The 26792-nt window shown below is 40.3% G+C and overlaps 1 protein-coding gene and 1 pseudogene across 1 annotated transcript; one reads left to right on the top strand and one right to left on the bottom strand.

The window, feature by feature from the left end:
- Window positions 1–274: 274 nt before the first annotated feature.
- unm_sa1261 (un-named sa1261) lies at window positions 275–24159 on the bottom strand. Its single transcript, XM_087840084.1, has 4 exons — window positions 24023–24159; window positions 9450–9677; window positions 4910–5112; window positions 275–2618 (listed from the first exon to the last, which is right to left on the bottom strand). Exons 2-4 carry the CDS (start codon window positions 9619–9621, stop codon window positions 1797–1799), a joined length of 1197 nt encoding a protein of 398 aa, XP_087696210.1. The 5' UTR covers window positions 9622–9677; window positions 24023–24159; the 3' UTR covers window positions 275–1796.
- Window positions 24160–24887: 728 nt separating this feature from the next.
- Window positions 24888–25507, top strand: LOC148103041 (uncharacterized; annotated as a pseudogene).
- The last annotated feature ends 1285 nt before the right edge of the window (window positions 25508–26792 follow it).

Raw genomic sequence — 26792 nt, 5'->3', positions numbered from 1 at the left:
ATTTTATTTATTTTTTGCCTTTGGCTGCCTGTCTGGTTATAAAGCAAAGTGGGTCCCCTATTGGTTGGTGGATCCATGGGCTAAGGCTTGACCCAGAAGTTCCCCTTCCAGGTTTGGCTCCAGAAAAGGTACCTGGGGCCCCTTTTCCAGCTGCTCAATCATTTCAGTAACGTCTCAAAAAGCTTAGTCTATCCTCTCGCTGGGATCAGTTTGCCTCAGGTAAGATCTGCTGATTACTGTTTATAAATGTATTTAATAATTACAAGTCTTTTAATTCAGAGTTTTATTTTAGCAAATTTTCACCACAGTAACATTACTTCATGCAATACTTTACAAAAGAAAAAAGGGGTATAAGAAGCATTTTGTGTCTCTCCTGTCACATTTACAGTTTATTTGTTTTTTTTATTAAACCAATACTAAAAAAAGAAGACAACTTATAGTATCACCAAATACCAAATCTGCTCTTTTACCTGAACAGCTTTGGTGACATCTTATCCCCCCTGCCCCCCCATAACAGTCCAAACATATCGCAGAATAACTAACTGTTCAATGAAAGGGTACAGTTTTCCATTTTCGCACCATGCAACTAGAAAAACTGTTTTGAATTTTTTTTTAGTAGTTATTTGATAATATTAGCAGATAAATTTTGACAGACCATAAAAAGTGTGCATTTAGATTACTTCCTAATAATGGGGGTAGGCTAAAGTTGACTACTACTGTACAGCTTGTTGGGAATGATGGGAAAACATGAAAAAAAATGACTCAAGTTTTTATGAGAGGTCACAACATCATGGCCACTTTAAGGTAATTTTTTGTAGAAACACATTAAAAGCTTCTTAAATTAAAACTAAAAGAATTGGACGAACAGAAAAACAGCTACGGCATAATGTCCAAGCCGTCTTTGTAGTGTTTAAACAAGGCGGTACTTTAATGTAATACCACTTTGAACCACAAAGTGATGCAGTAAGCCAGTGTAGCATCCTGCTAACACGAGCTATTTCAATGTTATTTAAGCTAGTCTTAGCTCATTTGTGTTGGGGGGACTCGAGACAAGAAAATTTTGGATTTGAAGGAGTCTTTCAGCAAAATACAAAATAATAACAATAAAAAAAAAAAAACAGAAATAGAATGCAAAAACGTTCACCACACTGCCACCTTGTGGTGAATGTTTTCATTAGCCTGGAAAATCCACCTGCTTCTACAATTCTTTTTGTTGTAGTTGAAAATTATTTTTTATTTCTCATAGGGAAAAAAAAAGAAGAACAAAACAATCTTCAGCTCTGTGGTCCCACTTGATAAAATAAATACTAAATAAATTTATGTGACATAAATAAATAAATTAACTTCAAATAAAAAACGCTTTACATGAACAAATCTACCAAATGTGAACATAACTAGCACGTTAAACACAAAGTCACGGTCTCGTTACACACAAACCATGTTCGTCGTCTTCTTCAGTTTCTCTTTTCTTTATTTTTTTAACCTATTGCTTGTGGCTTATGTTTGCTTTTCTTTGTTTTCCTGTCCTCAGCTTTTCTTGGTTGTTTTTTTTTTAATCCTGTAACTGAAACCACACACAGGAAGCTACAGCTGTGTGAGTGTCGCGGGTCATTTCCTCAGAGTTCATCTTCATCAGAAATGAGCAAATCCACGACAAAGCTACAACATACGTCAGACTGTCGTTCGTTTCCCGATGCCAAACATCGCTCGCCGCACCTCTTTCTCCCGCTCGGAGAAATCTTTTTCGTCAGCACACACGCGTGAGCAGGTAGCACAAAGGCAGCGCTGCGCCGTCTCTACACGCAGATCTCAATGGGTGTGGTCACCAGGATGCGCCCTCTTTCGTTGTTCTCTCTGTTGACTCGCTCGTAGCTGCCGGTGGAGGACGGCGAGCTGTTGGTGGACATGGAGGAGTACTGGGTGTCCATCATGATCCCTCCCTTTGCCGCCACGCAGGCCGGCGACAGGCTCTGTTGCTTCAGTCTGTCCACAAGTACGTCCTCTTCTGATGACGATGAGCTGATGTCCAGAGGAGGCGCGCTACTCGCCAAAGCCCCGCTGCTGCCATTACAGTTCCCGTTCTCGGTATCCAGCATCCAGCACTGGTTGAAGTAACTGAAGACTTCTTTGACAGAGCAGCGGCGATCCTGCTCGATGGAAAGGAGCCTACGAAACATTCGCAAGGCTTCATCGGTGAAGCGGCGCCACTGCGACGGCACGGCGGCGGTCCGACGGCGTTGCCAGCGGACAAACTCCTCGTAGAAGGCATCATTGGGCATGGCCTTCTCCCAGGGGAAGTTTCCTGTCAGCATGCAGAAGAGCAGCACCCCGAACGCCCACACGTCTGTGCTGTAATCCACGCAGAACCCCTCATGTCGGGAAGTGTCGCACAGCTCTGGCGCCGTGTACGGGATGGTTCCGCTCACGCGCTTCACCGGTGATCCGGCGCGTCGTGTCATGCCGAAGTCTGACAGCTTAACCTTTCTGCACTCTCGGTCAAAAATGAGGACGTTCTCGGGTTTGATGTCACGATGCACCAGCTTCTTGCAGTGCAGGTAGTCAAGAGCAATGGCTACCTGGTGCACGCAGCGCTTCGCCACCACCTCAGGAAGTCCCACCTGAGCAGAGAACAAGAGGAGTAGGAGTAGGTCATGTACATGAAACTGAAGTTTAGGTCCATATAAAGGGGACAAAGTTCAGAGGATCTGAATCTTGCTTTATCAAACCTCATACTTACCACTTTCTTACCGGCGCCATGCTTCCTGAGAAGCTGCCACCATTGTGTTTTGGGAACTGAACATTACATAACTCATAGAGAAACATGAAACCAGTTGTAGATGACACAATAATGGTGGTGCTTGCGTTTCCTTTTCCCCTCAAGATAACATCTGCACTTCCTGCGATCTACTATATTAACAGTAGGTCACAGCTGATTGGAGCCACCGGGCACGTTACATTAAATTCCCATTAACTGTGGTAAAAGCACTTTAACACAGTTTTAGATATAATCTCCCTTTATTCAAACACATCTATGTAAATGCTCATCATAGTGACCGTTTACACTGGGCTCATGTTTGGCCAGTGTAAACAGGAAGCAGAGTGCTGGCTGCTGACGACTCATTTCGAGGCAAAACGTGACGTGACGTCATCTACATCCATCTTTTACACCATTTCCCGGGACACAATAGACCAGCATAAAGTACAGACGGGCCAGTTTTTACCATCAGTTTTCAATACAAAACAGATATTCTGGACATAAATTCATACTGATGGATTCACTGGATTCTGTTTGTAGGTTGTAAGGTTCGTTAACTACTAGGGCTGCCACGATTAGTCGACTAGTCACGATTACGTCGACTATCAAAATCGTCGACGACTGATTTAATAGTCGACGCGTCGTTTGAAGCTTTGTAAGATCACAAAAGACGCAGGAATAAGTAGTAGGATTTAAGAGTGTAATAACGGACTGAAACAGAAGATGGCAGCACTGCATGTACAAGGATGCCAGCTGCCGTTAAACCCCGAAGAAGAAGAAGCTGTGTCCCAGAATTCATAGCGCAGCCCAGCTCAGTTTCCAACAATGGCGGCAGCTAGTTAGTTTTAATATTACTCTTATTATTCTTTCTGGGTCACAAAATAAACGTTTAGCATATTTTCAGGTGAGAATGTAGCTGTATAAACCTCAAATATCTGCTCAGTTTATCAAGACACCACATATTTTCAAAAGCGCTCCGACATTTTCGGAGACGTCTGTTAGCCACTAGCTCGATAGCTAGCCGGGGGCTAGGCTAACTAGAGCCGTGAGAACACCGGACTGCTGGCAAATCGTTTTCAAACCCACCGCCGTCTTTCGCTACTCAGGTTAAACATATATAAGTCACTTAGATAACTTAAAAATGTTATTGTTTGGCTTTTTTTTAGTATTTTATTTGTTCCTGAGTAAATCGGTTTGGCTGAGATTAAAGTCATAGTTTTTACACAGCTGAATAAACGTCAAGCAGACAGCTGATTATCAGAAGTGTGAGATGCTCGAGAATTTACTCCGGTGTCCTGTTATATTTTAGATAGCAAGGAGTTTATTAAACTTCACAGAAACAATCTGCAAATTTCATTAAAATGTAATAAACTATCATCTTGTCTTTATTTTTAGTTAGCACAGACCTGAAACACTTAAATCTGTAAGCTAATGATAGTTATATAAGAGCAGATGCTGCTGGTGCAGTAAGCTGTACGTTTTACGTCCAATAGATGATGATCTGATTAGTCGACTAATCGCAAAAATAATCTGTGACTAGTCGACTATCAAAATAATAGTTTGTGGCAGCCCTATTAACTAAAGACGGGAATTTACAGAATGTCTTTTTAAGGTCGTCTCATTTAGGTCTTGGCACTATAAAAACCTCTTTAGCAAACACATAAAATATTTCAAAAATGTCATTTTAACACAAAGCAGAGGGAAAACCTGTCAGACTTGAGAAACCGTCCAAAACCACCAGGTGACGGCCTTTTATTTTAATAATGCTTCACATTTTAGTCCGTGAATTTTCGTGTTTTGGCACAAAAAGAGGACCTCCGAGCGCTGTCGGGACTGAATGCCAATGTGTAATTTGCAGCATGTATGCAGCTGGGGCTTTCCAGTTTCAAGGGGGATTAAGGGATAATCATCTGGATTATTTGAATAAACCTACATCAAATATAGAAACCATCCATCCACTCAGATTTCTTATCCAGGTCTGGATTGTGTCGGCAGCAGTTGGCCACCCCTGCTGGGGAATATTGAGGTGTTCCCAATACAACTTGGGTCTGCCCGGTATCTCCTCCCAGTCGGACATGTCTGAAACGCCTGACCTGGCTCCTTAGGATTTGGAGCAGCTGATTTGTTAAACTACAGGAATGGCTAAGCTCTCACCTGTGGAGGGATGATGTCAAACAGATCTCCCGCCTGCGCGTACTCCTGAGCAAAGATGTAGTAGTCGTCGGTTTCGAAGGCGATCCCGTACATGTTGATGATGAACGGGCAGGGCGACAGGTAGAGGGAGATGCTGTACTCTCTTAGGAAGCTCTTCAGCTTGGTGGTCTTTTTCTTCAGAAACTTTAGCGCCATTTTCGTGCCTGAAAACGAGGACAGGACCGGTTACATAACCTCCAGTCTCACTCCTCTTTTCTTGTTCTTTTCCACCCCATTAAAGTGTTTAGGGATTTATTTCACAGCTGTCTAATTGCTTCCAGGAAACTTAATTAAAACAATTTGATGAATAATTAAAATCTCGACAGAGTCAAATCCTGATGATTTATGCTTTAAGTATTTAAAATCCTCTGCTGCACTAGTTATATTTGCACTGTGTGAGCAGGATGACGCTGCTTTCGTGTTTAGAGTTTTGCAGAAAGCGTCGTTTACAGATGGAAATGTCATGTAAAACTTGCACGACAGCACATCGTCTTCAGCCGCCTCACCTCCGCTCAGTGGCCGAGAACAAGAGAAGCACCGAGGGGACATGAATTCCCAGGACTAATCTGATAATCTGAACGCTGAGGGGAAAACCCCCCAGACAATAACCTGGACGGCTGCCATGTCTGCTTATAATTTCCCCTCCAACAGGCAGCGTGTCAGCAGAGACTTCTCCAATACCACCGGATCAGCTCTCCTAAAGTGCTTTGTGCTTCTTACAGCATCCAGCCACTTTAGAAAGGTCGAGGGGGATTTTCTGTTAGTCGGTGACACAGTTTAAAAAGAAATAAATTAAAAGGCATTCTTGGTAGCAACACTTTGTGCCACCACAGACTGTACAGAAAAGATCAACAGAATCTAACCACAGTTCGTGAGATTGTCGTGATCGATGAAACAGCTATTTTAGAAAATGTTCAGTCTCTCAAAAGGTCTTTCCGTCATATCTAAAATAATTTAAAGAGTCATATTTACAAAGATGTCTTTCACATGCACCGTCCATCCTTTTACTCTGCCAACCCATCCTGATGCATTTGAAGGAAGTAAATGAATTGATAAGGACTCAAACAGCAGTTATGTGATAAAGTGCTAGCTTAAACATAAAAATGTTTTCTTGTTTGCAGTGTATTATTTCATTACTTTGATAAGAGAAAATGTTTCTAAATAAATACCCTTTTTATTTCACTTTAAATGGGTTTGCAGATGTTTCATTGCAGTGAACACCAAACCCAATAACTAGCAGGTTGTCTAGTAACATTACTACAGGACTAAAGTATAATAAATGCAGCTTCCTGGCTGTGCAGCGCCAACATGTCTGATTTGCACCGATTCCAACAACAGCAGGTCGTCTGCAGGAATTTCATCATGTTTATATGGAAATTTAGTTGCTTTGTAAAAGATCCTGCTGGCTAAGCTGCAAAAATAAACAACATCTGTTCAGGGAGACTCGGCTGATTCCTGTTGAGCTACGACTGAGCGTTTTAGAGCAGAAACTAAATATAACCTATATTTAGGGCAAAATAAACAAATAAATAAATGAATAAATCTAACCCACTGAACAATCGAGTCCCCGAACAAAACATCAAAGATGTTGGGGTTGTTTTCCTCTGAAACCGTGACTTACTTTCAGTTTTACATAACAACAAACTCATCATCAGGTAAATATACTGCTCATGTAAATATAAACCTATTGTTTTGGCAGCTGGCGATTTAAAAACAGATGTTCTATAACCTGATCTACGTTTCAGTTTGTCACTATCAAACTGAAGTATAATACCTTCTCATTTTGAATCTCTGCTTACATACTTTACTATTTAATCTAAGTGAGTCAGTCCAATATAGCTAGCACATTTTTGAAAATAAATATTATAATAATACATAAATAATGTTAATAGAATTTGACATATTATTCATATCTCAAACCACTGATAGTCTAATAAAGTCTTAAAAAAGGTTTTTCTATTATATCTAATGTTATTTATTTAACGGTTATTAAAATTATAAGTAAATAATTCATAACAGGCATCAGTTACTCATTTCCAGATACATCCAGTTCAAAATAATCCTTATTTATTTTATACTTTTGTCTTTGTGCAGCCATCACTTCATCCTTTCACCGAAACCAACCACTTCTACTCTGATTGGCCATGTTACCGTATTTTTTTTATCTCGTATCGTATTTAAAGAATAAATGATTTTTAACAATCCACTTCGGTTCACAGAACATTCTAAACTCTCAGAACTTTGCTATTGTGATTCGATTAAATCAACAAGCTTTGACATATCACAGATTCATTTACACCATCAGTACTTATACATACAAAATACAGAAAAATAAAAACAATGATTGACAAACTCAAATTTCAAATTCATCAAAAAGGATGACAAAGAGAAACAGACATTTGAATTGAATTACTAAGATATTGTGAAAACAACCTTTTAAGGTTTTAATTGAGTTTTAACTTTGAAATACAAAATGCATTTCAAACTGCATGTGACTGCTTAAAATGTTGCAAGTTCTACACATGTCGGAGAAACATCTGGGGATGAAACACTTGAGTTTGTTCATTTAAAAAAAGAAAGTAAAAAGGTTAAAAAGGTTAAATGTTACACCTTCAGTCCATCCATTTCCACAGGTAACCTGATTTTCTGCTCCACACTGAAGGTCAGATAATTTAAGCTACACTTATTAACGGCTCTGGGGAGAAGCTGGCGGTTCAGTACCAAATTATGAAACCAAAAGGTATATAACATTTTTTATAAATCCATTAACGGCACACCTCAAATGGCTTGAAAAGGTCACCATTTGTCACTCCAAGAGTCTGCTGCTACTTGAAACAGGCAGTGAAGCAGAGGCTTTGTGACTCCATAAAAAAAAAAAAAAAAAAAGACTATTAAGAGGCTGAGAACAGATGGGCAACAATTTGGATTTTAATGTGAAAAGGTTAGATTTTCAGTCAATTAAGTGGTGAATTGAGGCAGTTTGGATCTCGACCTGGGCTAAAAATCCCTGCACGAAAGCGACCTCCAATACCTCCAATTTGGCTTTTTTGAAAGTAAACACTTCAGTCGTGAGCAGAAGTACTTTACCTTCAAAAACACGCCGTCATCTGACTCGAGAGCTGCTTTCATATTAGACTGTGTTATTACTCTGAGTCATAAAACAGGGCCACAAATGAGGACAGCATCTCATTTCCTGCAAGTGCAACCCTGCAGATCTGCTTATTTTGTGGGCAAATTAGTTTCTCAGAAAATCTCCTCTCCCCAGAAGAAGCAATGGATCTGAATTTCAAAAAGAAAACTGTCTTCATGGGCTTTACCTTCTGGTTCATTTTTCCTCTTATGCAAGATGAGGATGAAACAGATGTGAAAAAAGGAGAAAATTTACTTACGTGGAAAAAAGATCATAGCCATCTTTCTGGCTCAAAATGGTAAATGGTCTGTATTTATATAGCGCCTTACTAGTCCCTAAGGACCCCAAAGCGCTTTACATATCCAGTCATCCACCCATTCACACACTGGTGATGGCAGCTACATTGTAGCCACAGCCACCCTGGGGCGCACTGACAGAGGCGAGGCTGCCGGACACTGGCGCCACCGGGCCCTCTGACCACCACCAGTAGGCAACGGGTGAAGTGTCTTGCCCAAGGACACAACGACCGAGACTGTCCAAGCCGGGGCTCGAACCGGCAACCTTCCGATTACAAGGCGAACTCCCAACTCTTGAGCCACGATCACCAACCATCATGGCATTTATTAGCTACAGCTAGCTAGCCAATGAAACTAATGATAGATTCATTTAATTGACGCTACATCATGAAGTTAATGCTAATGCAGATCCCAAACTAAAAAGCCATTTGAATTAGGAAATTCAAATATATTCCATTTACTGTTTTGTTATTTTTTATTTATTGAAAAGCTTTCGGTATTTTTGTTCAATAAAATTTAGACAAAAATACCAAAAAGTTAATAAATGTAAGTACAACTTGACTATTAACTAGTTAGTTCTTCCCCCAAGAGCAAGAAAAACAAACAAAAAAAACCTTTACATTATTAATTTGTCCTAAAAATATTGTAAATGGTAAATGGATTTGTTTTAAAATGACAGAGTACCAACATGGGTTCACCATTTAAAAGCTTTTCCTTGTGCTCTATGCAATTTGTATTTTGGAAAACAAAATAAATAAAAATTCGGATACTTTTGCCAATTAGAGTCTGTTGACAGGAACCCCCCCCCCAAAACAACCTCTTCTTCCATATTTCACTGTTACTACCACTATGGTCGTGTTTTGTGGTAAAAATGCAAAAATTTACTTAATATATTAAAAAAACAAAAACGGAAACATTTATTGGACGAAATTATATTTAAAGTGATTTCTTTAAAATTTTATGTTGGTCTCGTTTGAAATGTGGTAAACGTGCATCAACCAGTTGTTTATTTTTGTTTGTTCTGTAGATATGAATACAATTTTTTGTTCTTTACAGAAGCAACCACAGTTAATACCTCTGATTTTGTGGATGACCAGGTCCACCTTTCCATAGGTGCCCTTTCCCAGCTCACGGATGATCTCATAGTACTTGTTGATGTCCAGTTTTTCCAGATTCTGCGCAGCAATCAGCTGGAGCTCCTCCAGGATGTCGATGGAGGCACGGGAGCCATGAGGCAAGGAGTTCATGTTGGTTAAAGGGACGGGGCGAGGGGGGCCGAGGGCTGGTCTGGAGATGGATTTTCCTGGAGAGCAGGAAGGAAGACGAGGTTTACTGTGAGGGAACTTATCCACCCATGTCTGCATTCCTAAACTATACACCACTGCTTTACAAAGCATACCTTGTACTGCATGTGTGTACTGTACTGGTATCAAAGGGAAAGAAAACGCTTTGAGTCCAGGCCAGTGAACCGTTATGTAATCTTTACACTGTGTTCTTACTTTGAGAAAATATAGTTTCTAAGATCACAGCTCCTCATAGCAACAAAGAGCATAATCGAAGAACAAAAGGTGGGAATTTTTCTATCAAAGCCCATTTAATATATGCAGATTCAGACAGAGGTTCATTATTCACACAGCTCGGTTACCTTCAAAGTCTAAACAGAAACTAAAATTGGCACAAATAATGCATCAGACACAAATTCATGTTGTATTACATTCAGTATACAAAAGACAAAAAATGATGCAAGTTTGGTAAATGAAGGTAAATTAGCATCCTTGCAAGATTAAAATGTTTATATATGGCTTATTGATGTCTCTCCTTCCTGTTAAAAATGTAGTTCTTAGTTGCCAAGTGTTTGTTTACAAAAAAAATGATGTAATTATTGGGTTCTCTAATAATATTTTAGGACATTTGCTTTAGATTATAAAAGGATTTTAACTCTTACATAAGTAGCTTTGTATAGATAATACTGATAATGGAAAAAGCACCACGTGTCATTACTACAGCCACAAGGTTAAAACAGAAAATCTCCCTGCACCTGAGTTCTGTTTCTACTTTATTCTAGTTTTATTTAACACAAATAGAACTTCAGTCTCCGAGCAGCAAACTTTTTTGTTAACCTTGTGCAAAGACATCCAAGTTGCATAGCTTTGGGTGAGATAGGCGATATAACCCCGGCACAACGTCCTGATGCTGACTGATGAAAGAAAATGAAGAAAATTAATTGAACGAGTCCATCCCTGAGAGCAGAGAAGTGTTGCTATTTGCAGAGCTGATCCTCTGCAGCTGATTAACGATCTTTCCACATTAACGAACGTCTAATTCCGAACTGACGTGTTTCTTCTCCGTCACGCCTGCTGCCATTCACTCAGCAAATCTGTCTCGCCTTCCGGCTCCTTCTGCTGCCGAGGGGAGCCAAGCAACACTTCAGATCTCTGGATGAATGCGGAGACTTCACAGCCCTGATGGCCCAGCAGAATTGCACCATGTCTCATTAACAGGGATGAGAAAGTGTTGAAGGAGACGGGATGCTAGCCACATCCTGTGCTTCGGGTCCATCTGTGCCCGCTTGGCTCCCATCTACAGTGTGAGTGTGCACGATGGGGAAATGTGTACAAGAAACTCAAGTAACGCGTGTGAAAACAATGAACCCAAACAACAACAGAGTATGGTCCGCTTGGAAAAAACACAGTGAGAGTAAAACTGTGATTTGAGTAAATAAAAGCCTATTAATGCAGATTTACTTTACTGAAACAAATGCAGCACGTGAACCGGGACGTTTATTTTTTTTTTAATGTCACTGATCTCAGCTTCAGTGTTTGCAGCGTACTCAAGCTGGATTAAACAACAGCCTTTATTAACCCAACACTTCCTGCTGCTTCACAGGGTGGCTTTTATTGTGAAAAAACAAAAACAAAACAACCCACAGGAAAAAAAAAAAATGTTTTTCTGAGAATTTAATGTCATTTTTTTCTGTTCATTTTTGAAAGACGCCGACTTGTCTGCAACTGCTCACCAAGTGGTAGTGAAACTGTAAAAACACCTTCAAAGTAAAAGTCGTGCTGTGAGCATGTCTCAAAAGGCGCAACTTACTGTGAAAGTTGAGCCTTTGAAGGTCTTCGTTTCCGGTTTGCACTGACCGCTCAGCGTAAACGTTGAGTGTTCCACCGAGTTGTTTGTTACATGAATAGAACTTTTCATGTCTCGTTTCTTCAGCTTTTAATTGTCCAATCATATAAACGACACCGAACAAGAGTTGAGAACAAAACATGATTTTTGGCAAGTTTTTCATGGGCTCAACCCACATACTCAACTCTGCTGCTCAACCCATGACTGTGGGTTGAGCAGCAGCTGTGGGTACAAATGTGGCACCGTTCAAGGGGAAATAAACAGGCTTTCCAACTGTATGAAATTTATTATCAAACAGTATTGTTACAACATTTTACTTTTGGTGTGAATTTAGTCTCATAGCCTACCTACATCTTACACAACTGTATTTTATGTCTTTGCCTCCAAATCTCAGTAATGCATCAATCTGTTACACACAAAAAAACTCAAACTGGCATCAGTGATGAATATCTTGAATTTTTAAGCTAACAGTATAACTCTGGCTGTGCTGTAAACAAAATGTAGTATTTAACTGTGCTTTTGTTTCTTCAGAACCTTTGTTACTGCTAAATAAAGCAGACTGACATGTTCAAAACTGAAACCCCGACATGCTGAAAACACTGCGTTAAAAAACAGTGAAAGGAAGCCGTGAGCTCGGCTGTGTTGGAGTGACAGCGGAGGATGGAATTGGCCCTCGAAATAAACAGTATGTGCTGAGCATTAAAGTACGACAAGCTGATAAAAATGAGGACTCAGCTGAACCCAAAGGAGCCAACTGGCTGTCTATCACCGGTCCTCTCAGCATCCCTCTGACAAGGTCAATAAAGCACAGAAAGGATGAGACAGCCAGAGAGTGTTTAGAGCTGCAAACAGACACACTCGGGCATCTCAATTTTACATGCTAGATACGTAGGTAGATTTTTAATTAAAATTCGAGCCCTTTCCAAAATAATGGCCGTTTTCTTGCACAGTTTTTCTGCTCAGCCAGCAGTACAGTTCACAGGGTCAGAGCGAGGGCCCAGTAAATGAACACGAGCCCAGATGCACAAAGAGAACGAAGCATCTCACCTCTGCTTTCAGGATGATCAAATAATGCCAGGAGGAGCACTTTGTGCTTCTCTTCTTTGTTCATGTGTCAAACACATTTTCACAGCACAAAGAGACACTGCAGAGACCTTTTGTTAAAGGACAGTAAATGTTTTTTCCATACACCTGTTCTGTTTCAGACTTTCATTTGGAGCATTAAAGGATCCCAGAAAACCATTGTTATTACCGACACTGCTGCTATTATGTGAAACCAAATCATTATTTTAAATAGCAAGTACTCCATGTACAAGCTTGAATCAGACAAAAAAACCAAAACAAAACAACAACAACAAAAACCCACCACAGTAATCTCCTAATTTTTGGGAAAACTGCTCGTATCTATGCTTTATACTGTTAGTTTTTGTCCTTTTCTGGACTTTGTCTTGACTTTAGATTACTGGACTCTATATATTATTATTATAACCAGTTTTTGTCTGAGAGTGTTGCTGGGTCTGAAATGCACCGGGATGTCATGCTTGGAGAAAACTCGTTTTTCTGATACACCAGCTACATAGGGGATGACAATATTGTTGCGTCTGTCCTTCTTATCCTCCCTCGCTGGTGTCTGAGCTTCTTTTCTGTGCCTCTTTGCTGACTTTAAGAACGCCCAATTAAGATAACCGCAAGCCATCTATGTCCACTGTGAGCGACCATCTTTGAACAGAGGCGGTGGTTTACGACACCAACTGTCTGCCATCTATAATCCAGTTTTGAGTTCCCTCCCCAGACGCCTTAACGCCCACTCACATCCTGGGCCATCTGACCTCAGGAATTCGCATGATAAGGTGGGGCCAGGTTTCACAATGAACTCACCCGAAACTCTGGCTGATTGGGACCCACACCCGTTTTCACATCTTGGCTCAGGCGATTAGAGGATCATCAGGGGGTCCTTTTGTCCCTCTGTGGGGGGACACTCCCACTAGGGTTATATCTGGGACTCCCCACCATTTGACCTTAGAACTGAAGAAGCTTCTCGGATGAGAGGTGAAACGTCTTCAAGCAACTTAAAGAAGTCCAGACGCTTTTCTTTGCAAGCTCCTTTGACTACGATGACCTGGATGACTGAGAACCTTCACAGACATACTATACTGTTAGCTAGTACTGCTCATGGGAGCAATACTAGCAACAAACATTAAAGTCACCTCCTTTGTATTTTCACTAAAAATTCATGCCAGCACCCCCCGCTGACCACATGAACCCCCGCTACTGAACCTTCAGAGAAAAAAAAAAAAAAAAAAAAAAGGCAGTTAATGTAGGAAAAAAAGGCCAATTTACTAGAAAGACAATGGGGGGTGGGGGGGGGGGGGGAATACAGGATAATAAAATCTTTTATCAATGTATTATTTAAAAAAAGGAAGCAAAATGACCCTCCCCCAATATAAATAAATTAAATTATGGGATAAAAAGAGTACATCTACTAGAAAGAAAAATTACAACTAGCCCACTAAAACTTAAGAAGAAAAAAAAAAATCACGTTAATTAAATCACGTACTTGATTTCTGGGCTCAATAATTCATTAATTCAGAAATGTTAACAAAACACCGACAGGTCTGCTGATTTTCTAGAAACTTTGTGAGAATTTAGAAAACTAAAACCTGGCAACAACAAGTCGAATGATGTCACCAAATATGAATGTTTGTCTTCTACAAAAGACGCATTTTGTTGTCAAATCAAGCAGAGAACTCACCATCCATTTACTTTCTATCGTTACGTTTACCTAACCATAGCAACTTTGACATATATGCATTAATTATGTTTCACCCTCTGTGTCTTCCTGCTATCCGAGCGTGAACGCTTCCTCACGTGCTCTCACACTGAAGTCATATCAAACAGCCCGGAGATGAAAGGAGCCACAACCACCGCTAATTAGGTGTAACGTTTTTTTAGCTGCAGCTCCCGGCGCTCCCGCTAAGTCTAAGGGGTAACTGCTCCCCCAAGGGCATCAAGGAGCCATGTCTGCCTCTCTGATGAGCGGCGCGAGACCGCCTTCCCATCATTCTTTCAGTCGGTAAACAAAGCCCGGCTGGAATTCAACCAGTCTGCTTTACGTCTGTTAGGCCCTGATAAGGTTACCTGTCTTTTGCGCCACTTGGCAGGTGGGTGCAGTCCAACGGTGAGAGCGCCTGTTGATGGAAAGCTGGAGTGGCACAGAGTCAGAAAGCTGTGAGTTTTAATGACCTTTGATTTTTCCTGCAGCAACAGCAGCAGCGAGGTGGCACAGCTGCCATGGCTACAGCCTGACGATGCTTTGTGTTTCCAGCGGTTCCCTGCAGAACTCGAGCTTCTCTTGGACTGCCAAAATGTCACACTCTTGTTTCTAATAATGTCTCATTCGCAGTAAAACAAACCGAATACATTTATTGAAGGGTCTGGTTTCAATGCTGGAGCTTGTAGAGAGTGCCAGAGTTTTAATTGGGACACATGATTGATGTTTGAGTCCCTGTAGGTACATTTAGTTTGTATAGGGACAGATTTAAAGCTGAAATTTCTTCTTCGTTTTAGGATTTGTTCCTGAACTCATAGATCCACAAATCCTGAGCCAAAGACAAAGTCAGAAGCTTCCTTCTGTGTTTTCTAAGGTGTAATCTAAAGAGTAATCCGAGGAGACCACTGATCACTTACAAGAAGAATAGTATTGCCGCTGTGACGATGAGTAAACCTGACAAACTCGACAGAAGTGCTGAGTAATGGTCTCCCGGTGCCGCAGGAAAAACAGCCTCTGCCACCTCGTGTGTGTTCAGGCCAGCATCGACTTGTAAAACATCGGCACCCAATTAATCATTTGTAATGTGAAATCAATGCGTCACCAGGCTGAAAAAATATTTATGAACAAAGGCTGCCATCTTACACTGTGCCTGCCTCCCGACAAAAATCTTTCATACCTCAGAGAGTTTCCAAAAACAAGAGGGGAAAAAAAATGACCTATTTGGGGATGATTTGGACATAAAAGACAAAAGAAGAACTGATGTCTGCTTCGTGAACGTCTGGTGAAACAGCAGCAGCATGACTCTAGATTTCTCCAGCTATTGATGGGCTGGAATGAAATTTGGTGCACATATCCAGGACGTCTGTAGGATGAATCCTAACGCCTTTGCTGAGCTGCTGACTGTTCACATAAGGTTAACATTTGTGCTCAAACACACTAAACGAACAGGCCAAACACTTGAAAAGACTCTTGAGCTTTAGATGACCTCCTTCACAGTCTGAAGACTCTTTTATGTCTTATACATTTAAAGATTTCAAGGTATTTACTAACAACTATAACAAACCACCACAGTGAGTTTCTTTTTGTAACCAGTACACTCAAAAGAGCAAGAACATTTTTTTGAAAGCGCACTGCTACACATATCTACAGTTATTAACCTTTAGGACCTCTTAGGTTTTTTGTTTTTGCTTTACTTTGAGCTCCACTAGTACATTTTATGTTTATCTGAGCAGAGATTTGTTTTTATAAGTCTGCAACGTTCAATGTAATTCAGTTTTCTTTATCTAGCACCAAATAACAACAGTTGCCTCAAGGTGCTAAATATTGTAAGGTAAAGACCAGAGGCGTAATTTCCAGGGGGGTTATGACCCCCCCAATAATCAGACTCAACCAAAATAACCCCCCCAATAAAATTATGAATTATCTTGCATAGATAGGCTGTTGATTTTTTTTACTCATTTCAGGTATTACCAGCAAAATAGTTGCATGTTTAATCATTTGGGAATTTAACTAGATTTGTTTATTTATTTAGACAGAGATCTTGACACCCCCCCACCACCCCCAATGTTCAACACAAAGTTACGCCGATGGTAAAGACCCTTGAATAATACAGAGAAACCCCAACAATCAGACTAAGCCCTATGAGACAAGCACTTTGGCGAAAGTGGCAAGGAGAAACTCCCTTTTAACAGGAAGAAACCTCTGGCAGAACCAGGAACAGGGAGGGGCGGCCATCTGCCACGGTCGGTTGGAGGTGAGGTGTCATTGGGTGCCAAAAACTGTCAGGACTATCGATGCTCCCCCTGTGGTGCTGAAGTTTATGTCACTCCAACACAAGTGGATAAATACCTGTTGGTTACTCCTCCAACTCTGAAGTTGAGAACATAAAACAAGAACCTTTGGTGATAATTTCTCAGTTTTGTAAGACTTTCTCCAAATGTTATCCTTCACTATTACTCAGGCCTTTGAACTGCACTACTATAGTAAATGTAATAAATGAATAAATAAAGATTTTTGTCTTATTCTTCTAAACTTTGTTGTACAAACTATTCAGTTTTTGGAAGTTCGAATAATGCTAATCTATTGAAGAAAAAGCCTGCAGTTCTATTAAGACTCACATTAGCCCCATGTGTACGTTATATCAATAAATGTTAGCATGCTAACATGCTAAATAAAACAATTACAAGTACAGAACATTAACCCACTTAGCGCAGTGGGTATGTTACAGGTTTGATGTTAGTCTTCATCTCTAAAATACTCTTTGCCTAAGTGGAGCATTAAAGTGTATGGGATTTATGCTAGAGGGGGATTTTAATATTTCCTGCTACAGTCAGTGACTTTAATCCTATCTGGAGAGCATGTGAAGGATTCTGACTGCTGTCAAAGTAACAATTCATAAAATAATCCCAATCTAAATCCCACCATGAGTTTTTAAATGTGGATCTAAAAAAATTAGAAAATGGAAGAAGAAAAAGATCTGATAGAAGCACCAATGAGCAGGTCTATTTAGCCAATAATATGGTGACAGGAAGAAATTAAATCAGTTATTAAATTAAAGAAGAGCAATACCATCATGTAGCTTATTAATATGTCGCAGCAGATGGTTTGTTACTCACAACCATCTGGTGGAATTAATCTGGGAATCTTATTGGAAAAAAAGTAGACATTTTTAAAAAATATTAAGAAACAAGAAAAAAATACTTTGGAAAAATACTTGATCTGATTGTTTGTTAGCCTATGACAAACAAATAACCACAACTAAGTGATAAAGTAAAGTTGAAGCCACTCGAAAACAATTTTTTAAAAAACTTTCAGTTAACCTTTCGTTCAGTAACGAGATATCCTCCACTTCCGATATAACTGATGCTACAGAGGCCAATAATAAAGTTGGATGACTGGTTGGTTAATTAGTGATTGACGAAGCCTATTCCTGGTAACAGTCTCAACAGCACACCAGAGGCTGCCTCCATCTGACGCCAGGCGTTCTCTTTTCAAAGATTTCTAAATAGGTTTAGAGGTGTATTTTCTTTATTTTGGTTGTTTCTGATGAATATCCATCTCTCACATTGTTTTGCCAGTTCTCTATGAGAGTTTAGCAATGGCTGACTTCTAATCGCTAACTAGTGTGACTACACTGAAAGTGCCCAGTTCTAAAGTCCTTGACATATCTTCAGGCAGCGTGAACACCCAAGTTTGTCAATGTGATAACTCGGGACCCAGATCATGCAGGATTTCAACATTCATACCGTAGATGCAGCTACTAAAAGGTCAATTTCTTTTTAAACATCACCACAGATTTTCAAATTTATCCGATACGTGCATCTACTAGGAGGCTGAGGAATAGCATGTGTCAGTATTTTTTATAGTTTTATTCTTTGTTTGGAGAGAGATCAAAACAAAAATACCAAATTATCTGCTTTTTAAGGTGTCAAAGCTCTTATTATTTGTTCTGAGTAAAGCTTTACAAGCCTTTTTAATAGACGACCTTGTTCCGTTTTAAAGACAAAAAAACATAGAAGACTATCTGAGGACAAACTCAAGTTCTCAAAACTAAATGTTTGGTATTTATTAAAGATACCAGCAGTAGTAGAGAGCATGAACCCTGACAGAATGACTCATAGTAATCTCGGTCTTGCAATGTTCAGAATCCAGGACCAGACAAAACACATGTGGGATTTGAGATGCGACAGTCTGGCAGCTTAACTGTCTGAGCTAATGTACTTAAAACAGACATAAAAAGCTTTTCCGATAGTTTTCCATGAAGAGAATAATGGCTTCACTTAAGGTGAAGGTGATTAATAATGTGCCATTTCGAAAAAAAAGCAGAGTTTCGTTTTTCTGCCACTGCCTTTAGCTATTTCACGGTGACCCAAGTATGTTTGGGGTTTAAGTGACCAAAATAAATTTTTAAAAATACATTTTAGGCCGTCTCCTTGAGCCTTTTCTCAACAGACAGAATAACTAAAATAAAGTCTTTACAGTGATCAATATTGTAAGCAATTAGCAGCAGCCTTGGGCTTTTCTTGTGTTTACCGTATATTTTATTAATGCTCCAAAAAGGCTTCAGTTTGAGCTCTAATGGGCTGAAATGTCTTCTGGTTGCTGTTGGTCATCAGTCATTGTCTGTCAAGCTGAGTCCACTGAACTCTGGGAACCGACAGGTCCAATCAATCAACTAAAAGAAAACAGCCAATCAGTGAAAGAAAATGGTAACTTTTTGCCATTACTGATGACCCTTCCTCTCAGTTCACTACCTGTAAGCTTTTTATTGCCATAAATTGACTATTTTAAGAACAAATGCCATACATTTGATGGTTCACGCTTCTGTCAGGTATGACTGTAAACGGAGTAATCTGGGAGTTTGGTAACAAAAGATAAACATGAATTATTGCTGTGAAACACTGAATGTCACAGCTTTTAAAAATCTCAATTCTTCTGTTTAGAGCAGAAGAATGACAGTTTCATTATCACCTATTCCACCCAGAGAAGATCTGACGAGGGCAGATGATGAACAACACTTCATAAAAACATTTTTAACGCGACAATAACTGATCATTTAAATAAGGAAGTGATTGTCAGGTTATTTGCAGCTCAAACAAAAATACCCATCACAATGTGTCATGATTTCCTCTAACACAAGTCAAAAATCTAAGAACAAATTTCATTTGTAAAAAGACATTTTTGCCATCTGACTCTATATTGAAGATATAAAGAATAACATGATACATTAATTTTTTGAATATATAAGCACAGCAAACAAGCCCTGTAGGCATGGAAAAAACCATGTGTGGGTTCTTGCTACTATATAGATACCGTTCACGGTAATATCGATACAATGTTAGGCAATGATATGAAAATCAAATATCGCGATAGAATATGGGTAAAACGCGCATGTGCAGTGCCTTTGTTTTCATGCGCACATGGCAGAAAAAGCATGGCGGCGACGGAGAATGAGAAGGGCGAAAGCGGATCGTTGAATGAAACGGATGAACCAGAATTTGTTTGTAAAAATGTTGCAACTTCAGTCGAACTGGTTTGGCTTTCGTCCGTCAGATACACACCAAAGCACATTTTTTGGTAGAGCATGCAAACAGGCCGTCGTTATTACCAAACCGATTTTATTTGGTACACGGCGCTCAAAAATCTGTCAAAAAATGTTTTAGCACGACTTTGCTAAGCTACGAAGCCGCACAGCTTGATGGATTGTCGGAGCATTACGGCTACTGTAGCCTCGCGGAGTGATACGTGCTGTGCTTCAACATAATATTACCGTATTGTGTGTGTATAACCTCTTTTTACGTTTTGTGGATATTATACATGGTTATGCTGAGGATATGTCGGCCAGTTTCCACTGGAAATGTCTTTTGGTTAAACTGTCAGCAACGAATTTGCATTTGCACTGTTAAATATTTATATAACTTTAATGCACATAAAAACAAACAAACAAAATTGATTAAGTAAAAATACATTGATGGTAGAGGTGGGAATCACCATACATCCCACGATACGATATTATCACAATACTTAACGCACGATACGATATTATTGCAATTTTTAAAAAATATTTTGCGATATTCAGATTCTGTACATAAAGGTAAACTTTATCAATATTCATTTTATCTAATATCAAAGTCTCACACTCAGTCTTTCTCTCATTTCAGTTTGATTGTTGACAAACTGAACGGTTTGTATTACAGTCTAGTCCAACTTAACTGAACGTAACCATCTGGTACAATTATAGCTACTCTGAACTATGCAGTTTATGAAAACTATGCAGCCCCTTCAGCAACTGAAGAATTTGAAAGTAAATTAAAACAAAATATAATTTTACATTAAATAAAAAAGTTTTAAACTTAATTCAAATAAAACATGTCTTAAATTAAAATAAGTAAACTGTCATGTTTATTGCTGCCAAAAAACAAGTTAAACACATTTGGACAGTGAAGGAATGTCAGGATTCTTGCTCAGAAAAAGGATCAACATGCTCTGAAGTCAGAGCACAAAAACCTTTTTGTAACAAAATATCGATTTCTGCTGTCCCTGTATCGATACATTATTAGCAAACAAAATATCACGATGCTACACAGTATCAATTTTTCCCCCTGATTTAATCCCACCCCTAATTGATGGGTTTTTTCTTTGCATATAATAAAGTTGTGGAGTCTCACATGCATTATATCGTCAGTTATATCGTTATCGCAAATTTTCAAATATATATCGTGATGAATGTTTTTGGCTATATTGCCATGCCCTAATACAGATTATAATTACTAAAAAGATGACCAACCACTAACGTAACTAATAAATGACACTGCTTCTAAAAATGTCAACTTATCACCTGGTTTCAGTTTCTCTAATCTGAGGATTTACTACATTTCTTTTGTTGTATATAAAATCCTGAAATAATCATGTCAGCTTTTAGATTTTTGGCTTTTGGTTATGACAAAAGGAATAATATAAAGACCCACACCTGACAGCTATGAGCCAAAACCACACGCTATTTATAAAAAGACAGATGTAACCACTGTGGTTATCACTAATTGGCTTCTGGACTCTGCATTTTGCTCTTTGCTCATTGATAACCATTAGAACATGGATGATTTTGGACATTTACGTGGGGTCTGTGGGGATTGACTCACTTTTAAAGAAGCCTCAAGTGGTTGCTAGTGAAACTGCAGATTTTCTTCCCTCTTGGCTAAAACTCCAAACTGATCATCTCATAACAACTGCACATGTCCAGGTCTGCTACATTTTACACAACGAGAAAAGAGTCATTTGGAAGACATGAGTACCTACTGACTGAAAGACGTACAAACCACATCCTCGGCACCTTCAGACATCGGTAAAGACCAGATGTCTACTTCAGTGATGCCACAAAAAGTAAGTGTCGATCAGTTTGAAATCATACCGAAATATTACTAAGGCTAAAGAGTTTTCATCCTCCCTCGGACTTATCCCTTTATCAGCCCTGGAAAGTGCTGACTCTTCCCCTCTCTGTGCTGGTTGTTGTTGGCCTTTCAGCTCCATCCTCAGTCATTCAGCTCACCGCCACCCATCTAATGTTAACGTGTGAACTGTTGTTCTTTAAATCTGCTCACTGAGAAGCAACAAAACCGGAGAGATTACTTCTGCCCCGTGAGCAGCTCGTCCCTCTGGAAATGTTTGCAGAAGTCAGACTGCATCACGCCAGCCGTCACAGCGCTGGAGTTCAGCGTCCTCTCGTGCGGCGGCCTCTGGCGAAGCTCGGCCATCCGCTCCCACGGCACTCACGGAGCTGTGCAGCACATCAAAGCAGCCGGCTTTAACCGGCTCGACCTACATCGCCTGCGAACACTGAGGCTTTGTCCCTGCGCGCTCAGCAGCGCATCACTGGGCGCTCTCCTTTACTGCCAAAGCATTTCGGCTGCTGCGATCCCCATGCAACAGAAGGCAGCGGTACACTCTTTGTCTGATTTCATCTCACATTCTCTAAGCGTCTTCCTCCTGCCTGCCGAGGAGATGTGCATGGTTTTATTTTCACGTCTCCTCTGCAGGGCTGAACTAACAAATATTTCTGTGAAATAAAATATTATGGGCTGCTGTGTGGTGCAGGCCATCCAGGAAGTTTATGCTGCAGTTTCTGTGAAAAGAAAATCGAGTGTTTTATTCACTCTCTGTGTCTGAATGCTAGCGCTCAGGTTTATGTTTGTAGTTTGCTGCACTCTGCACTCTTATCTCAATATTCTGGCTCCGAATAAGTGTGAAATCCAAAAATCCATGGCAGTGACTACATCCATGTTTTAAAGTCCTTGTTGTAACAACACAAACACTCAAGGCTCATTCACGTGGGGCTACTTCGTCAATGAAACCTTAAATAGTTTTATCAATACCCATAAGAGGTTTAATAACCCCCTGAATAACGGTGTTGGTTGGGTTTGTCTGTACAAACATACAAACAAAACCAGAAAGTAGAAATCCTGTCATCTGAGAAGCTAAAAGCGACATGAAAGAAGCAGCTCGTAGCCCATGAGTGGATGAAGAACTCAAGAACTCCTGCGCTCTGGACTTCAGGGGGCTTTCATCGTGCTTCGGATAGAAGGAGCTGAGACAAAAGAGACAATTTTAGGGATCCGATTGTCGCAAAATTCCTTTCTGCGACAGCACCACGAATCACCGCCACTTCCATTTCAATCATCTCCAAGTGCCGCATCCAGCCGCTTCAGTGTTTCGTTTGCAAAAGGTGAGGAAGCGTGTCCTGTAAACCTTTAAGCGACCAATCAGCTTGAGTTAGCAGCACGCTAGCGTTTTACAGGTAAAATCAGCATCACCAAAAGTATCGCTTTGTTTATATTTGGACATATGATTGAGGCTATGCTTGTGAAAGTAGGTGTAAATTATTTTTTAAGCAGTTCGGCGTCTTGTGTTGATCTGCAGCCAATTATATATCCACTACTACTAACAAGACGTGGCTATTAATCCCACAAAGTTTCAGATTCTTCTAAACTTGATGGATTTATGGGAGCCGATGAAGGCGATGAAGGAGCCCTCAGCAGGGAGGATGCAGACAAAAAATAAACTTTGCACAAAAATACCGATAAGCATCAGCATCAAAGTCAACACACTGGTGAACCTTTGTCATCTGAGATGCTGAATTCTTAGTGTTTAGCAAACATGTCCAATTTTTGCATGAAAAAAAAATCTAAAATGTCAGAACCGGAACCACGTCTGATGATTAATCACCTTCCATTAACACCATAAATCCCCATGTCTGTATCCTTGATGCAGATCTGGAGTCAGTAACACTGTTTACAGACACTCAGACATAAAAACTGCAGCACAAAGAGATCAACTGTGGAGGTGATCTGCAGACACAAAGCGTGCATGCATTATATCCATGACAGCGTGCAGCACATGAGCATGTCTGTGGCGAGAAATCTGCTCTGTAAACGTAGAGGGAGGAAAGTCAATACCAGAGATTGTAGCTCTGAGACAATAGCTTCACAGCAGCTCTATTGTTCTGCTCAGGCTGGGTGAACTTTGTTTTAGATTTACAGCTGTATATTTAGAATACATTGTTTTCAGAGTGCAAAGCCCACTATAGTGCCCGTGCATAGACACACAACAGCCGTGGAGTGTTGTGCTTTTGCCTCAGAGCAGAGGCATCACTTTCAAGCTGAATCTGAGCTTTAAATGCTTGAAAAGACACACCGAGCAGCGTTTCGTAAGCTGTTAACTGGTTTTACTGGGAGAAAAACGAAATCTTCTCCTACCGTTGACAAAGTGCTGGAAGCTGTCAGTCCATTCAGACAACGTTCGGATCCTTCAGCGACTCAGGAGACCGGCTGGGAGTGAAGGCTCTGCGGGGACCGGCTGCTGTCTGTCACCGTGCATCCGCCGTGGTCTGTCTCCCGAGCCCCTCTCTATTGTCTCCGCACTCGGCCGGCGGCCCCGCCCACCGCCTTTGACCTCCAATCAGAGCACAGAGCGTCAGTGACGCCTTATAGGATTGCAGGAATTTACACGTTAGACCGAATTAAAATTCAGATGTAAAACTGTCAACAGTAGTGGTTTACAATACTGCAAATTTTTGTATAAATCGCCGATACTATTATCAATACGTTTAACCTATAAAGGCACTTTTTACACTAAATCAGTGAGATTTGTATTTTCCATAATAATTAGTTAATAGAATAAAACACACATTTCAGCTTTTCATGTATTTTGAAACTGTTTTTTGGAGACCTGGAATGTGCCTGTCTCTAAAACACTTGGGTCAACTTCTGTTAATGAAATGTGCTATAGGCTATAAATAAAATACATATGGTGGGTAGCACAAAAAAGTTCAGACATTTTATAGTGCATGCTTAAGCTATATTTTTTTTATGTAATTTTAAAATATTTTTAAAACTAAAAAATATATTTATTACAATTTAGTGTGCTACATACTGAACCTTTAGCATAAAAACAAACTTTCCATCCTATTGTCAGTCATCCAGGTCATTGTAGTTTAAGGAGAAAAGCATCTGGACCTCTTTAAGTTTCTTGAAGACATTTCACCTCTCGTCCAAGAAGCTTCTTCAGTTCCAGGAGAAATTGGTGGAGAGTCCCAGATTTTTAAGCGGAGTGTCCCTAATCATGAAAATGCACAGAAAATAAGATCAGACACAAACTAGGGAGAATCAGAAGGACAAACGGAACAATGTTGTCATCCCTTATGTTGTGGTTTATCAGAGAAACTCAGGAGAGTCTTCTCCAAGCACGACATCTCAGTCTACTTCAGACCCAGCCACACAATCAGACAAAAACTGGTTCATCCCCAATACAAAACTCGCAAAAACAAACTTAACAACGTAGTGTATGCTGTACAGTGTAGTGAGGAGTGCTCAGGCTTCTACATTAGAGAGTCCAAACAGCCACTTAGAGCCACCTCGACATGACAAGACTCAGCTGTATATCTGCATCTGAAGGACGAAGGTCACTCTTTCGAGGATGCCAGTGTTCACATTTTGGTCAGAGAAGACAGATGGTTTGAAAGAGGAGTGAAAGAAGCCATCTATGTCCACTGTGAACGACCATCCTTGAACAGAGGGGTCGGTTTACGACACCAACTGTCTGCCATCTATAATCCAGTTTTGAGGCTTGATCTTAGTAAGTCACATAATAGGGTGGGGCTAGGTCTCACAATGGGTTCACCTGAAACCTTGGCTGATTGTGACCCACACCCGTTTTCACACTTTGGCTCGTGTAAATGGTAAATGGCCTGTATTTGTATAGCCCTTTACTAGTCCCTAAGGACCCCAAAGCGCTTTACACAACCAGTCATCCACCCATTCACACACACTGGTGATGGCAGCTACATTATAGCCACAGCCACCCTGGGGCACACTAACAGAGGCGAGGCTGCCGGACACTGGCGCCACCGGGCCCTCTGACCACCACCAGTAGGCAACGGGTGAAGTGTCTTGCCCAAGGACACAATGACCGAGACTGTCCAAGCTGGGGCTTGAATGGCAACCTTCCGATTACAAGACGAACTCCCAACTCTTGAGCCACGATCGTGTGGTTAGGTAGTGGAACAATAGGGGGTCCACAATCCTCTTAGGGACACTCCCAAAAGGACTTAAAAATCTGGGACTCTCCCCCAATTGCTCTTTGACCTAAAGAAGCTTCTCGGATGAGACGTGAAATGTCTTTAAGAAACTTAATGAAGCCCAGACACTTTTCTTTCCAAGCTTCTTAGACATCCTATTGTGCTTGTATCAATCTAATACTAATCATACCTTCACACCTTTGTGCATGTGGAAGACTTAAACACTATATTCTAATCAGTTGTTGGATAAATATATCACTTCCTGTGCAATTTCCTGAGCGGGAAATCAATATGTATATAAATACCGGCGACAATGTCAGCCACTTACATAGATTACGTTGTAGCTCAGCAAAGACGCCACACAGAAGTCTAAATCAAGCTGCAACCGCAATGACTAATTATGTTGCCACCAGAGGGCGCTATAGCCGCGGCACGTAACACATCAGTTTTAGCTACAAAAATGAGCTGAGATGAATACTTATTTTAAAAAATCGAATTTAGACGCTCAAAAACTGGCTTCCAGTTTATCCCACGTCCATGAATGCAGCACGAAAGGAAAGCAGAGCAGGCGTTAGCGCGGAGAAACGTGCAGCTGTGGCTCAGATACAGTTTGAAATTAATGAGGGAATGAATAGGTGTGAGTATCAGCTTGTGCTTTTATTACCTCCTTCAGACAGAAAAAGGTTAAAGAAAGCCTGTCGAGAAGATATCAACGAGACTTAAGTGTGCTTTTAAAAAAGTAATGACTCGTTGATGGTGTTTAGTTGTTTTATTTCTGCAGTGGGAAATGTAAGTGAATGATCATGGAAATTTTTCTTTAGTTTGTTGTGGTAAGGGCTGTAAAAACAGCTACTCTTGACCTGATCAGGCTCTCTGTGGGCTACAGTCAGCTGTTAGCTGTTGGTAATTGGAGGATTTAAAAAATATTCAAAATGCTAAAAAAAACTAAA

The sequence above is a fragment of the Neolamprologus brichardi genome, chromosome 4 (assembly GCF_056152115.1).
Source record: "Neolamprologus brichardi isolate AB-2024 chromosome 4, ASM5615211v1, whole genome shotgun sequence".
Taxonomy (NCBI): domain Eukaryota; kingdom Metazoa; phylum Chordata; class Actinopteri; order Cichliformes; family Cichlidae; genus Neolamprologus; species Neolamprologus brichardi.
This window is presented reverse-complemented; position numbering and strand designations above follow the sequence as displayed.